The sequence below is a fragment of the Pseudochaenichthys georgianus genome, chromosome 14 (assembly GCF_902827115.2).
Source record: "Pseudochaenichthys georgianus chromosome 14, fPseGeo1.2, whole genome shotgun sequence".
In the NCBI taxonomy this organism is placed as follows: domain Eukaryota; kingdom Metazoa; phylum Chordata; class Actinopteri; order Perciformes; family Channichthyidae; genus Pseudochaenichthys; species Pseudochaenichthys georgianus.
In genome coordinates this window covers 27,834,761-27,850,695 of record NC_047516.1, presented here as the reverse complement: position 1 = coordinate 27,850,695, position 15,935 = coordinate 27,834,761, and the positions used below count along the sequence as shown (strand labels likewise).

Sequence of the window (15,935 nt, the reverse complement as noted above, 5' to 3'; positions counted from 1 at the left end):
ACCGATTGAGCTCGATTTATTTTCCAACACATTTACAAATGGATAATTGACATCACTGGTTTTTTTGCACTGCTGCAGCTACAGCACACTGTGAACTAGGGCTGTGCAATTAATCGTATTTTAATCTCGATTACGAATTTGGCTTGCAACGATATGAAAACAACGTAATCGAAAAAAACGATTATTTTGCTGCATTCCCTTTCTCAATGCTCTCAATTTGTCTTGCGTTATACATCTTACACGTCATATCGTTATATGCATAAGAGTACTGCGTGTAGCAGTATAATTAAACATTACAGGTTGTGAGTGACATTAGTTATCATATTTATATTATATGTTTAGTAGGTTGTGGAAATGCGCTCCAAAATATTTGTTTATCTTCTTTATTTATTATTTTGATATTATTTATTTAAATGTAGATATAAATGTATAATTACATTTTTGTATTGGTTTTTCAGTTGAATTATACTTAAAGGTGGGGTAGGTAAGTTTCAGAAACCGGCTCGAGATACACTTTTTGTTATATTCCATGGAATGCTCTTAACATCCCGATAGCAATGAATATCTTAACTGCTTTGACAAAAAATCCATACAAAAATGTCATCTGTAGAAGCCGTAATACTGTAAAAAGTACAACCAATCCGTTTAGCCGGCCCGGCTAAACGGATTGGCCTACCTGCCTGTCAGCCTTCCATCGGGGCACAAACTTATCTCGTGCCCTCATTGGTCATGTGCGTGTTCGTGTGTGTTGGAGGAGGGGCTCTATAAGGAAGTGGCAGATTTTCTCCGGTTGTGTATTTTTAAATTCTAGCGATCTCGAGCCGGTTTCTCAAACTTACCTACCCCACCTTTAAGGTTCAGGGTAATCAACTGTTAAAATCATACTGTTCAAATTATTATTTTAATTTGTTTTAAAGTTCAATAAATGGATGTTTTCAAAGTCAATGAATAATCGTATTTAATAATCGTGATATCAATATTGACCAGAAATAATCGTGATTATGATTTTTGCCATAATCGCACAGCCCGACTGTGAAATCTTCTGCTGACGCATGATGGGGGAGGTAGGGAGAAAATATTTGGGCCGGCCCTGATAGTGTGTACATTCACAAAGAGGGGTCTTTGTTTAAATGGGTTGCTCTCCTTTTGCAAACTGATAAGACTCTTATCATAAATGGCCTGGCCTTAAACCCCTTAACTAGGAGGGATATCAGTTGCGATAATAGAGTGGTGGCAATCTGGTGACTCAGCAATTAGATAAGAAAGAAATATCAGCCAGGTGTATCATGCTGATGTCCGCACTCTCTCTTCTGCTGAGATGGTCCCTATCCCAAAGCTGACAGATGTTCATGAAATTCATCCGTGGAATTAGATACTCACGTCTTGATGTTGTCATGGTACACCTTTGTGTCTGATGGCTGATTGTAGAGGGGCTAAGAAAGGAACAATCAGACAAGGGAAAGACAGGGGGTTAATCATTAGCCTTTGGGCAAGCAGTAATATCTAACCTGCTACTGAGCTCAGCATAACCGTCTCCTCATGCAAGGACGAAACACATAATCATCTCTTCAAAAACATACCAGCTCAACCTTAGGACCAAAACCTTCCAGGACTTTATGGGCCTCTTCAGCTTTTTTCTAGAAAAAAAAAGAAGAATCATAAATTAGAAGATCTACAATAATGAAGAGAAACTGTAATGTCAGCCAAAAAAAAAACGTTACACTTGGTAAACAATCCATTTTACACTGGATCACTATGTGGGTTGTACTTGTATAAATGTAATACTTCTGTGATGTTACTGGCTACAGCATTAATAGAAGCTTATATTAATCAAGTAGCTACACATGGACAGGCTTTTGATAAATGCTTTTACTATTATTACAGCAATTCAATTTGTCCAGTTAAGTAACTAATCAGGGGTGTAGTATCTAACATAGGACTAAAAGATTCAGGTAAAAGTATAAAGTCAAAATAAACTAAGATTACAATGATAAAAGTGAGCAACTGCAAACAGCTTAGAGAAGCAAGAATTTCACACGGAAATGTGTGCCTGCCGCGGTATAACCAATAGGGTTGGCTAGTGACAGGGACATTTCTTGGATCAGTGAAGACTGACAGCTTTTTCAAGATCATCAGAACAATACTGAATAACTCTTTAGTTTCCCTTGCCATAAGTGTCATCTTCAGACTGAGAAAAACAAACACAGCTGCCAGACGAATGCTGTACATGGTTGGGAGCAGCTTCGCAGCGTGAAGGGTTAATAGCTAACTGAGGAGGAAGGCGTGTCTCAGCGCTTTCCTACCACAACAATGTCTGACAGACACGAACTCCAGTGTCCTCGAAAAAACTCTCACCCACTCATTTCCCTATTGTTTAGCTGAAACACATGCCTGCCTCTGAGCTTTACTTTTAGTTTAATGTAATAACTCATTTAAAAAAAAGAATTGAGGAAATGCACATGTCTGCCAAAATGAAACTGCAGTAAACATGGTTAACTTCTAGAATAATATATAAATCATGCATGAACCTCTGTGCATTCCAACATTATTATTTTTTTATGAAAATGAAAAAAGATTGCTTTGCAAAATGCTGTGTTACAACAAATCTGGGGGGAGTTTCACAAACATTAAAGCTATATCTCATCATGAACCAAACTTTTTATGGAACAAAGTATCCATAGAGACATTCGGTTAACTCCTATATTTAACCAGTCTTTTATTATTATTATTATTATCATTCTTATTTAAAAAAGAATTCTTGATTTTATTTTTGATTGTATTAATCTTGGTGAATCTGTGCTGTCCTGTTTTTCACGCTTACCCTGTTGCTGCTTGTACAACTGAATTTCTCCACGGGGATTAATAAAGGTCCATCTTATCTTATCTTATATTTCCTGCAACTGCTCCAACAATAAAAGCCTCCCACTAGTTTGAATTTAAAAGGGGCTATACTTGTGTTTGTTAGATAGGTTTTTGTGCATGCTAAAATCCCAAAGTTCCCTCCGAAGGGAGTTTCTATAGCATCAGCAGTATCTTGACTAACATCCCCTAGCTGAAAGAAAAATAAGAGTGATACAGAAAACAAAGAAGCACCATAGAGAGAAAATAAATCACCAAACCATAGAAATTCAGTAAGAAGAAAATACATGACTGAGAGCAGAGCAAAGAAGACTTAAAGACACATGTTCAGCCTTCAGTTTAGTGCAAAATAACTTGGTTTTAAGAGAGGAAACTGTCCCATCTTGGCCATGTTCGCCATGGTTATCCCCTGCTGTAAGGAGCTTGGCGCAGCTCTGTACAATTTTAGCTGGTTAACCCTGGCTGTTTGAAAAGCAAAAATAGCTTCTTCTAGCTTTGAATAATCACAGAGATGAGAACAAAATAAATAGCTGCAACACAAACAACGTGGCCATAAAAGTGTTCTTGTGTCATTGATGACTGACCCTGTTTTCATCGTAGATGATCTGGACTATGCTGCGATGCTTGTGCTCCACTGGGGGAGGGGTCGCTGGCCTTTCTGGCTCCATCGGCTTTGCTGCTTCCTCTTCCAGTTGTTGCTAAGAGACGACAAACACATTTTGACCAATAGCACACAAGACAAAATACACAGAAAAATAGAGGCAATAGAGGCCTCTTTTCTTATCATGACCTTAGTCAACATTTTGTATGATTTGTATCTGTATTCCTTTTCACGTGGGAAAAATGAAGGAAAGGAGAGATGCAGCTACACTGATGTGATCTCAGTTTATGTAATATAAGGCCATGCAGGCATTATCAGATGACTTCCTCTCTCTCTCTTGTTCAAGTTTTTTTTTTTAAAGAACTGCAGGTTTGAACTGGTGAGTATTTGGAAGGTCAATGTTTACGAGTTAAAGGTTATGTCAACTACCAGGTTACAGACACGAGATTAAGAGTTCCTGAAATACCTTGAATAAACAAATCAATTCCTAAACGACTTGGGAAAAATGCAGACTGGATAAACTCTCCTAGCAAAGCTCATCTTACATTCCTTTCTAACGAGGTGGAGTTCAGGAGACAAAATATTGCATATAAACAGCCACAAACTGGATTAAACACAAGCTTATCCACACAGAAACATTTTCTTGTGAAGAAATAAGCCTGTAGAAAGTTCAGCACCTTATTTGTACATTGATGTACAGTAAATGATAGGTACAGGATTATTAAGCCATAGATCCTTAAAGGAGCCCAAATGATGAGATAAAAGAATCAGAAGCAGACAAAGTGCAAGCCAAAGCTCTGTGTGCTGACAGTCTGTTAACATGAACACCAGAGGACACAAGGTCCAAAGACTGCTGGAGAAGCATGGAAGCTAGCTGCACATTAAGCCGACAACAACTCCTTATCTTTACAATATAACATTCAAAGAGGGCTGAGCAATATGTAGGAAATCAAATTGTCCAATATCTTTGGAAAAAATACTTGTTGTTGTGATGATAGTTAAGGGTTGTGATGATAGTTAAGGGTTGTGATGATAGTTAAGGGTTGACCATTCACAAGATATTTACTCCGTGAACATTTTATAAACAATTATCAGCAATGCGGATTTATTGAATCATAATAGAACAGTTACAACAGTCTGATGAATTTGGAAAATGACATCACTGTAATGCAGCCTTAAAAACCAAGAGAGGACGACACTCAAAAATCAAAGACAATATCTAGTCTCATATCATAATATCGATATATCGACCAGCCTTAAACTGAACTTGTAACTGGATTGCTAACTTGCAACAGCTGCTGGATAAAAAAAAAGATACAAATGCCAACTAAACACATTCATGTCAATGTAGGTAAAAAATACCTTTGACATACAAATTCAAGTAAATCCTGATATTTTAAATCTAAAGCATAACACAATATATAAAATCAACATGTTTACAGCATTTATTTGTTGTTTTAAAGTACATGAGGATTAACAACTGTTCATTGCCGTTCTTAATTTTTTGTCGAATGAGTTGTTGCCTAATTAAAACAGCAATTGAAATGACTTGTGCAATTTGTTCTAACACCTTACACATGATGTTGAGTCTACCTGCAGAGACAACGGTTTAACAAGGTAACCAACCTGCTTTTTCTTCAGCTTGAAAATCTGCTGCTCCACTTTAGCGATCTCTCGGTCCACACGGTCCATACTCTGGATCAGCTCCTCCTTGGATAGTTTAGAGGGAGAAGCGTCCTGGTCATCCCCCATGTGTAGTGCATGTCCTCCTTGGGAAGTGGACTCTACTTTGGCAGAGAACTGAGAGTCCTGGTGAAAACAACAGGGATAATTGAGTTAGAGTGTAACTACAGCTAAAGATCTGTAGACATTTCTTTTATTCCATCCAGTTCTGCAGATATCAACTGTGAAAGTGAACACACAGTCAGAGAGGGATTGTCCCGAAGAGCCTACATTTTGGTTTTGGCATTTAACTATTGCCTCGTTCCCACTGCATGGTTCTGCTTGACTCAACTCACTTTTGGTACCAGGTCCTTTTATCTATTTGTTTTCCACTGCAGATGGTACCCCCTCACTGTAGGCGCGATTATCCGTTGATAGAAACGCCATGTGAAACTCCTTTGAAATCATCTTCAACGTGACACTTGCATTCTATATCGACATCCAAACAAAGAAAGGTTTGCGTTTTCTTCAATTGTACCACCTAGCGAACAGCGTCCTATTGCAGACAGCCATTTTTTTATTTTATATCTTGGTCGAGTTAATACTATACTATACTAGTACTACTATTTAACATTTCTTTTAGTGGTGGTTTTGTGCAGAATTTCCCACGCGACGCAAACACGATTGTCTCTAGCCAATTATGGCGCATTTCCATTGCAGGGCCTCGCTCGGCTTAGTACGGTATAGTTAGGCCTCGTTAGGACTGGCTCACTTTATGCTGCGTTTCCATTACAGTTTAGTAGTTGGGGCAGTAACTATAGTAACGCAGTGTAGGTGGAGCCGTGACGTCATCTTCAATGTGAACCACAGAAAAACAACATCAGCTGTTAGCTGTTAGCACTCAAGCTCACAGCTCCTCATATCTGTTCAGAAACTAGACAAAAGTTAAACTAGTACAAACCACAGACTGTCTGTGTCATGGCGAATACAGTCGCTGGTTTATTTATGTCTGTATAGGCCGTTGTTGTGAGTGTGGACGGTCGGAGCACATACTGCGTTAGCTTAGCCGATCTCCATTTAGAAAACACGCATTTTAAAAAGGACTTTAAGTCAAAGCATTAATTCATGGTTTTTACTAACCGGTATCAGTATGTTGTTACTTCGGCATCATTTTGAAACGTGTATTACAATTAAATCACGGTCAAATATGTTCATTTTGTTGTAGTTGTAGCCCCCTTGCCAGCGATTCTCTCTCTAGTTTAGCATACTCAGCCCGACTCAGCCTGGTTGTTGGCCCGCTAAGAACCTCGATTTTATGGGGCCAGAAAAACTGTGAAATAGTACCCGCTAGCCGGAACTACGCCAAGTGGAAACGCAACCAAAAACGGGCCGGGCCGGGCACGGCACCGCACGCTTAAACCGCGCTGTAGTGGAAATGCGCCATTAGTGTTCTGAATTGTTTATCTCCCAATTCTATTATTGGCTTAGCTCACTTGGAACCTCGACCCAGTTTTTACCAAAATATTACCAGGTACCATCCACGATTATTTAGGGGAAAACCAAAAAAAAGCAAATCAAGTTGAGAGCTGTTTCATACCATGTAGTGGGCTCGGGCATATTTCTTGTTATTTTTTGACGATATAGACAAGCAAAGAGTCCCTGGAGTGTTTGTTACTGTAAGGGCAAAAGCTTAACATAGACCAAAGGGTCCTTTCTGTTTTGCAGAAGTCGTTGAAGAAGAACAGAGCCCACCTTTTTGACGTCTGCAGAGGTTCTCAGACTGTCCTGTACTGAATGGCCTATGGGCATTAGAATCCCCCCCGGCAGTGGAAGGTGTTCGTGAGATGTGAGCCTCGGCAACAGTCTCCATGCGAGGGCGTTTAGAATCCAAGGCCTCATGCTCAGACTGCGCCGAGTGAAACTGCTGTTCGTAACCATGGCGTCTCTCTGGAGGCCTGCAAGTAAACAATACATATTCAAATAATATCAGAAGCTAGATCTGGTTGTGCAGATGAATGTTTCCCTAACTGTAATCTTGAGAGTGTGCTGAAGGAAAAAACAACACTAATACAGAGTGTTGGGGCGACTGTAGCTCCGGTGGTAGAACAGTCATCCACCAACATTTAGATGTGTCCTTGGGCAAGATACATAACACCAAATTGTGTCAATATGTGTGAATGTCTGCCTGAACAGGTTGCACCTTGTACGGCTGCCTCTGTATGAATGTGTTTGAATGCAATATATGTACCCTTATATAACAAATGTAAAGCCTTACCTTTCAGTTCCAGGGTGGAATTCAGACAATAACGATGGTCTCCTTCGACCCTGAGCATCTTGCATGTGAGTCCGATAGTCTGGGATGGAGAAATCCTGAAAGCAAGAGATACACACAAAAACACATATTTAAGCAAATCAAACAAGGTCACAAAATACCGGTCTAAACTAGAGCCCACTCTGCTCTGATTGCTTAGCTAGCCAGCTCTATTGTCATTTGTCAACCGCTTAGAGACATCCTGCCTCACATACAATGTGTTTCAGCGCTAGCCAATAGAAGCGCAAGTGTTATGTAGTGATGTCACTATGTTACGAAAGTAAACAAAGGAGTCCAATCAAGGCATATCAGGCGGGGAGAGTGTGTTGGAGAGACTTTTCATCCTTTGCAGTCCATTTACATGCACAAAACCTATACAACACACTACAGGAAAGGTTATGTAATTATAGTAATTATGAGTCCCTCCTGCAAAGCTGCAACTATAACAAAGCACTTTGCAGATAAAGCATCCGAATCATTATGACAGATAGACGAATCCTGTCGTCACCGGGCAACACATCTGTCTTATGCAACAGATACACTCCAGTTTTCATCAATACAGCCGTCTACAGTGGCTCTTACACATAGGAACGGTGACCTGAAGGATCATTTGTAGCATAAAGTGTTTTGTTTTTCTCTTAAGTAACTACATCGGTGGCCTGCGGCTTTAATGCACTCACCATTTAATTAAACGTCCCTAGCTCAAGTCCTGCCGAGGACCTTTGTTGCATTCCCACCACCCGCTTCTCTCTCCCTCTTCATTTCCTGTATGCTCTCTGCTGTACTCAATCTAATAAAAAGGCAAAAAGTCTAAATGGACTATTTGAGCATTTTACCAGTCAACAACAGCAGCTCTGAGTGTACCATGAAAGACATAATGTGAGCATTGTGACTTCTTAGTGCTTAATATTCTAAATGTATTTGTAGTGTTTAGCCCTGAATGTAAAAAGAAGAAAAAAAAGGTTCTCAAGATTATCAGCACTGGAGGAAATGTAGAATAATAACAGAACAAGAAGCAAGGCAAATCTTTGCCTCATTAGTCAAAGCACAATGAAGTTACTGGAACCACTATCAGGTTAACTAAAATAATTTGTTGATGTCAAGAAAATGATTAAAAACCTTAGTAAATAGTAAAGCTTTGATCCCAAAAAAAAAAAGGATTGGGTAAAGAAGACATAAATGTTATCAGGTCCAAACAAACCTGAACAAGCAATTGCAGTTGCAGAAACATTTCATATCAGTTTTGTCCCAGATGGAAGCAAACAATCCAAATGCCCAGAAATGTCCTGCAGACAGTTTTCTGTGAAGTTAGCTTCTAAGAAGTATTTCATTCCAAAATGGATGACAAACATCATCCACTATTCACTACAGTCAACTCAACATGTGACTGATGTGAGCTGCATAATTATGATAAGAATATCCCAAATATTTGTTGAGTATTTAGACGATGATCATTGCGATTTGTTTACCTTAATATCATTTTAACATGACAAAAAACTGAATTATGTAAGAATTAAAGGTTATGTAAGAATTAAAGGTTCTTCCTCATAAGAAAATAGAGTCTTACAGATTTTCAAATATCAATAAAACCAGAATCAATAAATAATATTACACGGATAATAGTGTGACTACAGCAAGAAAGTCATAGAACATTGCGGATGCATTTGAATCAGTCAATGCTTTGAATATGGCCCAATATTGCATCTACTTATTTGGCTCGGGGGGCAATTACAGTGGTGTGGTCCTTAGACCCTCACAAGGAAAAACTCAAAGAAATCCCACTATTGACTGTGAATAAAAAATGGAGGAGCAACGGAGGAGGGATCCCTCTCCCAGGACAAACAGACATGCAACATTTGGTTTTGGCAAGCCTGAAACAGCGGAGGTCCAAGACGAGAAGGAGATTAACCACCTCCGATTTTAATGCGAAGCGACAGAGATAGAACAAACAGGAACTACGCACAGCTCTCTTCCCTTCAGCAGTCAGAACTGCTGACAATGAACCCCACGCTGTCCCATACTGCCTAGTTGTTGTCGTGGTGCTGTGCTGAAGCGCAATTCTGTATTTATTCCTATTTATACATTTCCCATCTATTTACCTTTATTTTTGTATCATTTATTTTGTACATACTTCTGATAATTGTGTATGTAACTGACTGTTTTGCACTCTGGTTAGACCCTCCTTACATTTCGTTACACTGTGCTTGCATTTTTGTAATGACAATAAAGTAATCTAATCATATAAGCCACGGAGAGGTCAGTGGACATGTTTTTTTATATGCAGCCCAAAGGCTTTGTTCGGCTCTAACTTCCGCCGTGACGCCCCAAAACATGCTCATAGACGTAATCAAATGAACTCTAATCAGGTTAGTTATTATGGCAGTATACGCCGTGAAGTTGTCTGCGGCCTGCCAGAAGAAGAAAGAAGAAGAAGAAGAAGAAGAAGAAGAAGAAGAAGAAGAAAGAAGAAGAAGAAGAAGAAGTGAAGAAGCCTAATAAGAAGACAGCAAGAGACCCAGAATAAGTGAAGCGACCGAATAAGTAAGAATAATAAGAATGACGCATAAGAATAAGAAGAATAATGAATAAGAAAAGAAAATACCTAAGACAGAATAATGACCGAATAAGACAGAAGAAGAAGATCCGAAGAGTCTTTATTCTTATGAACTAAGTACGGCAAAGTACTTGAAAGTGAAAGCGCCTACCATCAACTAAACGCATTGTCTGTAATTAAATCCTGAGCCAGATATATTCGCAGGAACCTACAGTAGAAATGTAGCTCTTAGCAGCCATACTGCTAATTTTGCAATTATAATATTGGTATAATTAGTATGTTTTTGAGTTGGACTTGATATTCTCATGAAGGGCTGCAACGATTCCGAAAAATTAGCTAGTTGCGATTAGTTTAAAAACGAATATTTAGGATTGCGAATTGATTCGCAATATTAAAGAAGGAATTATCATTTTATTTTATTTAAAAATATGATCAAATGATCACGGTGTGGTAGTATTTGTGCCAAACAAGCATTTATGTTTCGTCTGTAAGCTTTTCACATTGTTGTACTTATTGTGTATTAGATATTGAACTAGACCATATTGTAATTGTAATAACATTTGGGATACATTCTAACCCTACACTTCGCTCAATATAGAGAAAAAAGAAAACTCAATTCAGATGTAGGAATCCAAGATGACGCTGTGTGTCACTCACTTCTTTAGACATACAAACTATTACTCACAGCAGTGAATTTACATATTAGCTTCCAATGACTCGGAGTAAAGTCAACGTGTAAAAGCCTTCAGTGTTGAGCGTTAGAGCCCAGTTATGATAAGACAAACTCATCAGTTGTCTCAAATACAAGAATGTAGAAGGAAGTTATTTTACCTGCTGGTGGCGCGAGCCGGTGAAGGAGTACTGGACAAGAATGTGCTGGGTATCGGACCCTGCTCGTTGCCGAAGCTCCCCTGGGTGGGGGGTAGCCCGAGCTGCTGGACATCCTGGCTCAGTGCTAGCTGCTGCTGCTGATTTCAGAGACACTAGCTAGACCATGTTTGGAGAAACAAACCACCTGCAGCAAGACAAAAGCATCGCATTTATTATTTGAAAGTCACCTTTAAGACAGTAAGATTAATACTGCAGGTCGCCGTTTTAATTGAGTTAATATATATTTTCTAGGACAGCACTACAAGCAATCAATGCGGACAATGCTAACACACAGCAGTGTTGTAGTCAAGTCACCAATTCACGAGTCCAAGTCACTCTCGAGTCACCACTCTTCGAGTCCGAGTCACCTAGGGAGAGTCATGGTCGAGTCCGAGTACAAGTCCCGAGTCCACCCAAGGAGTGTCCGAGTCGAGTCCGAGTACAAGTCCGAGTCACCCAAGGAGTGTCCGAGTCGAGTCCGAGTCATCATTACCTGTGTTCGAGTCCGAGTCCAAGTCCCGAGTCACCTAAGAAGAGTCCAAGTCAGAGTCACAAGTCTTCATGTATTAATGTATGTGTTGAAATGTAGCTGCTCCTCTACATTGCTTTTATCCTGTCATGTTATACTAATCTGTCCATTGAACTGCTGTGAAGCGAGTTTGGCTACAATTCTTGTAATAGGTGCTATACAAATATAAAGCTTATTATTACTAATATTATTATTATTGTAAATGAACCTTATATGTCTAACTATATTAAAATGAGTTACCTTTTAGAGAAGTGATTATATTTGTATGCCAATATTTTCCTATGGCAAGTTTTCATTTTGCGCTGCTCTCTTTCCAATGTGGAGGCAGAATGTGTGAAAGCATACAGCACGATGCGGGGTGTGTCTCTAGACATCTTTAGACGGAATAGCGGGGCCAGTACTTGAACTCTCCTCGCAGGTGCACACGCCAGGATAGGGACATCAGACTCCAGAGAAACTTGCTCGAGCCCGAGTCCAAGTCGGAGCATCAATGTACAAGTGGAGTCCGAATCATCGTTTGGGGGGGGGAATTCCACGAGTTCCCGAGACCAAGTCAGCGTACGCTCGAGTAGTCCATCTCTGACCACACCAGTATTCATTTATTTGTATTAGACTCACAATACCTGACCCCAGGTGTCAATATTGAGGCCCAGAGTGATATTATGGGTGTAGTAATGACTTTTATGAACAAAGGGAAGCAGTCGTGATGACCTTGTATCCAATAAAACTATCTTATTCCCCATCCCAGAACATGACAACGAGGAGGCTGTTCCCTTCCATGATAATACATTTCAGAAAGTCCAGACGCTTCTTGAAAATCTGAATGAGGAACACTCTTAGAAAAATAATTTGGCAACTTAGATTTAAAACTATGTTAGAGAAAAAAGATTGGATAGTATTAATATAAACTAGTGGTGCACGATAATTATCGGCCCGATAATAGGAATTATGACGTCATCCCGATAAACCCGATAAAAGTATTAATAGCCCCGATAATATAAAATATATTTTTTGGGTAAAAATAAATAAAAAAACACTGCGGTGTGGGTGGATTGGGATGAGGGGCGCTTGTTTTTTCACTCGGCTCCTCCCGTTTTGCCAGTACTGTGGTATTAGTGGTTTAGGAAGAGGGGAGTTCTTCAGAAATCCAGCGCTCCCTACTCATGCCTGGCTGTGACGTAAATGGTGTGCGGCCGTGAAGCCAGGACAGTAAACAAACATGTCGTCGGTAGTATGGGACTATTTCAAAGTTTCAGAGTTAGATAGTTCGCTTGCTATTTGTATTAACAAATGCAATGCAGAAGTTCCACGAGGAGGGAAAAAGGCAACGAGCTATAATACTTCCAACCTGATTAGTCGCCTGAAACATCGCCATCGCTACGATGGTGTGTTCAAAGCGTACGAAGACGCCTGTGCTGCTAAACTAGCGCGAATCCAAAGCCAGCTGCAAAGGCATCGGGGCTTTTACCTATCGACGAGGCTTTTGGAAAAAGGCAAGAACCATTATTTTGGAAAATAAATATGGTCACTTTGAAGAGTCCAAAACTGTTCTTGGCTTTGTTTTGTTCATAGTAGTAATGCTCATGTCATTTGCTCACTACTAGTCTTTTTTTTACCACCAGGTGTGCAAAAACTACAGGTACATTTAATATATATATATATATATAGGCTATTATATTATTATCGGTTATCGGTATCGGTCTTGAGAAGCAGGAAGTTATCGGTATCGGTTTCAAAAAACCAATATCGTGCATCCCTAATATAAACTTGTGCGTTTATTTATAGTATGTGGTGTTGCTCTAGTGCAGGGGTGGGGAAACTTTTTTCTCTCAAGGGCCATTTCAATTTTTTCACCATCCTCCGAGGGCCGTACAAATTATTGACCTCTGCTTAAAAATCACAGCCCATTCATTTGGCCTTTCTTTCATGCTGTGCAAAGAAAAGCAACTTCTTAATCCAGATATCTTACCATGACTCGTGCATGCATGCACGAGCACGGTGTGGTATGACCACCAAACAGAAAGATATGGACACAAGATGTGGGCAAATGTACTTAGTTTCCTATCCATAGTGGACATGTTTTAAGTGGGGGGGGGACCTAACCTGCTCAAGGGGGGTCCGGGGGGCATGCTCCCCCAGGAAGATTTTTTCTTAAATATTGAAGTTGAAAGCATCAATCTGGTGCACTTTGAGAGCAAAATGAAGAGATCTATGGATACATCTCTCAACACCCAGATGAAACAGAACTGTAAGCAGATTTACTTTTTCTTTATGGATATTTTACAAATCACTCTCCTTTCAAACTGTATTCTTGTTTATTAATAACAACTTTTTTTGTCATATTGTATTTTATACCTGTTTACTTTATTCTCTTGTTTTTTGATAACTATAATGATCATATAAAGATGTTCCTTTACCCTCACTGGTTGGAGAAAAAGCTTCGCATATTCGTTAGCATAGCTAGCTAACCAGATTGCTAATAACAACAAAGTTATTGACTGTATGATCTGTATGTCGGATGTTTTTATTCTAGGGTTGCAAGATTTAGAGCATGGCCATCATGCCAAGACATTATGATGCTAACTTGGGATGAAAGCCACTGGGCTTACAACTAAGACACAGCCACGCAAAAACTGCAGCATGTGTACGGCTCCTTATGGGTACTGCAATTGTTGAAGTCCGGAGCGGCGTTCTGGTGCTCTCCGTCAGAACTACACACCCCTGTCAGACGAGACATATACCACGTGATGACACGTTAGGCTTGTGTTGTGTTCAAGGACCATGACCGTTGTCAGGAAAAACAGGCACTCGCTTGTTTAATTATTTTGCAGTCTAGATTTCTTTAATTTTTTTCTTTTTTGCGTGTGTTTATAAATTACCTTGAGGGCCACACCAATGCTCTCGCGGGGCCGTATACGGTTTCCCCACCCCTGCTCTAGTGTCACAGAAAGCAATGAGTGTGCTCAAGTTAGTATGCACTATCATGTCACCAATCTTACTTTGGAGCATGCTCTTAAATAAGTGCAGTCCAGCATGACTTTCAAAAACATTATTGTGCTTCCATGCAGGCGAATATAAAGCACTGCCCTGATCATCGTTCTTGTTGCCAGTGTAGGTAATACGCTTAGAATCTTATCCAAAAATACACCTTGCATGGGCGGTAACCTAAATCAAGGTTTAAAAACCAAAAGTGCAAGGATGATCTTGGAACAACTTGTACACTCTGGGTTGTGCAGCTGCAGCCGTGGAAAACACCAAAACAGTATTTATGTGGGTGGACAGCGGCCTGTTCTTCGAAAACGGATGACGATGTGAACTTCATTTGACTGCTTAAGTTGTTTTCAGCCTTGATTCTTTGTTCTTTAGATCTGATTAAATTAAATGTTAAGCACTCGTTTAATTATTAAGCTCAAACAGAATGAGGATTATTTATAGGAGTCATATTATTACCTCAGTGCATCAAAAGTTCAGAACTTCCCTTAATAACCTTAATTAAATGGGGCTTTCACACCAACGCGGTTCTAGGGCACGTTCGGAGCTGGAACGATATATGTTACAAACAAATACATTTGACTGGAATTAGTTACTTCAAATGTTTGCAATTATAACAAAAAACTGTAGGATAAAAAAAAGGCCATCTAGAAATATGTACTTGCATTATCAAACCAAGTAGAAATGTAGCCAATCATGAGCAGGCTCAAAAAATACATTAAAATTAAGTTTGTTAAATAATAAGTATGACTAAAATGTGTACAGCCTTAATTAGTCAGATTTTAATTCACTTCTGATGTGCAGCTGTAAAGGATGCGGTCTCTATCCTTACACGTCATGCTAGTCAATCATATGAGCGGAGATCATGCTGTTAACTTTCCATTCATTCTGAATAACATCTCATTATTAATAGATATTTGTATCCAGGATTAACAAATAAATCCTCCACTCACATTTAAACAAACATGTTTGAATGGAAATTATGATGTCTATTTTAGCTGTGCAAAGTTACGTTTGCTCCACCAGTTAAGCAAATTGTAAGACTGAGCAGAGTCAGTAAGCCTTTTCACACGGTCTCATTATATACAGGCAACAAGCCTATGCCTCGAATATACACACAGGATATTTCTGCGTCACTGGATTTTTCTTTTTGGATCTTGTTGTCCCTTCTTCAAGGGATCCTACAAATGAATCCGTGTTCTGCTGTCTCTAGCTTTTTTATTCTAGGGTTGCAATATTTAGAGCATGGCCATCATGCCAAGACATTATGATGCTAACTTGGGATGAAAAAGCTACAACCATTGCCACCATAACCGGGGTGGGAAGCTGTTATTTTATTTCAATCCGCAGGCCACATACTTTGGTGGGTCCCATAATTTGAGATTCACTTTCACTATTTCAGAAAGGATACTAAAAATATCCTTAGTGTCTTGTGAAAAACACTGGTCACAGTGTATGTTTTAGTTTGTCATAAACTTTGTAAAAAATCACATAACTGTGTATAACACATTCAACACCATGAAATAAATAGCCAATGTTGTTATGTCCTATATTTTCT

At 39.4% G+C, this 15,935-nt stretch overlaps 2 protein-coding genes across 2 annotated transcripts in view; one reads left to right on the top strand and one right to left on the bottom strand.

Moving 5' to 3' along the window:
• Positions 1-15,935, top strand: part of pigl (phosphatidylinositol glycan anchor biosynthesis, class L) — a 35,238-nt gene that overhangs the window by 4,041 nt on the left and 15,262 nt on the right. The window lies entirely within an intron of this gene.
• ncor1 (nuclear receptor corepressor 1) overlaps positions 1-15,935 on the bottom strand; it is a 67,412-nt gene that overhangs the window by 49,854 nt on the left and 1,623 nt on the right. The window contains 9 exon segments of the mRNA XM_034099825.2: positions 1,381-1,433; positions 1,581-1,637; positions 3,444-3,557; positions 5,087-5,269; positions 6,875-6,952; positions 6,954-7,077; positions 7,398-7,492; positions 10,819-10,854; positions 10,856-11,002. Of these exon segments, the coding sequence (XP_033955716.2) occupies positions 1,381-1,433; positions 1,581-1,637; positions 3,444-3,557; positions 5,087-5,269; positions 6,875-6,952; positions 6,954-7,077; positions 7,398-7,492; positions 10,819-10,854; positions 10,856-10,930 (815 nt within the window). The 5' untranslated portion in view covers positions 10,931-11,002.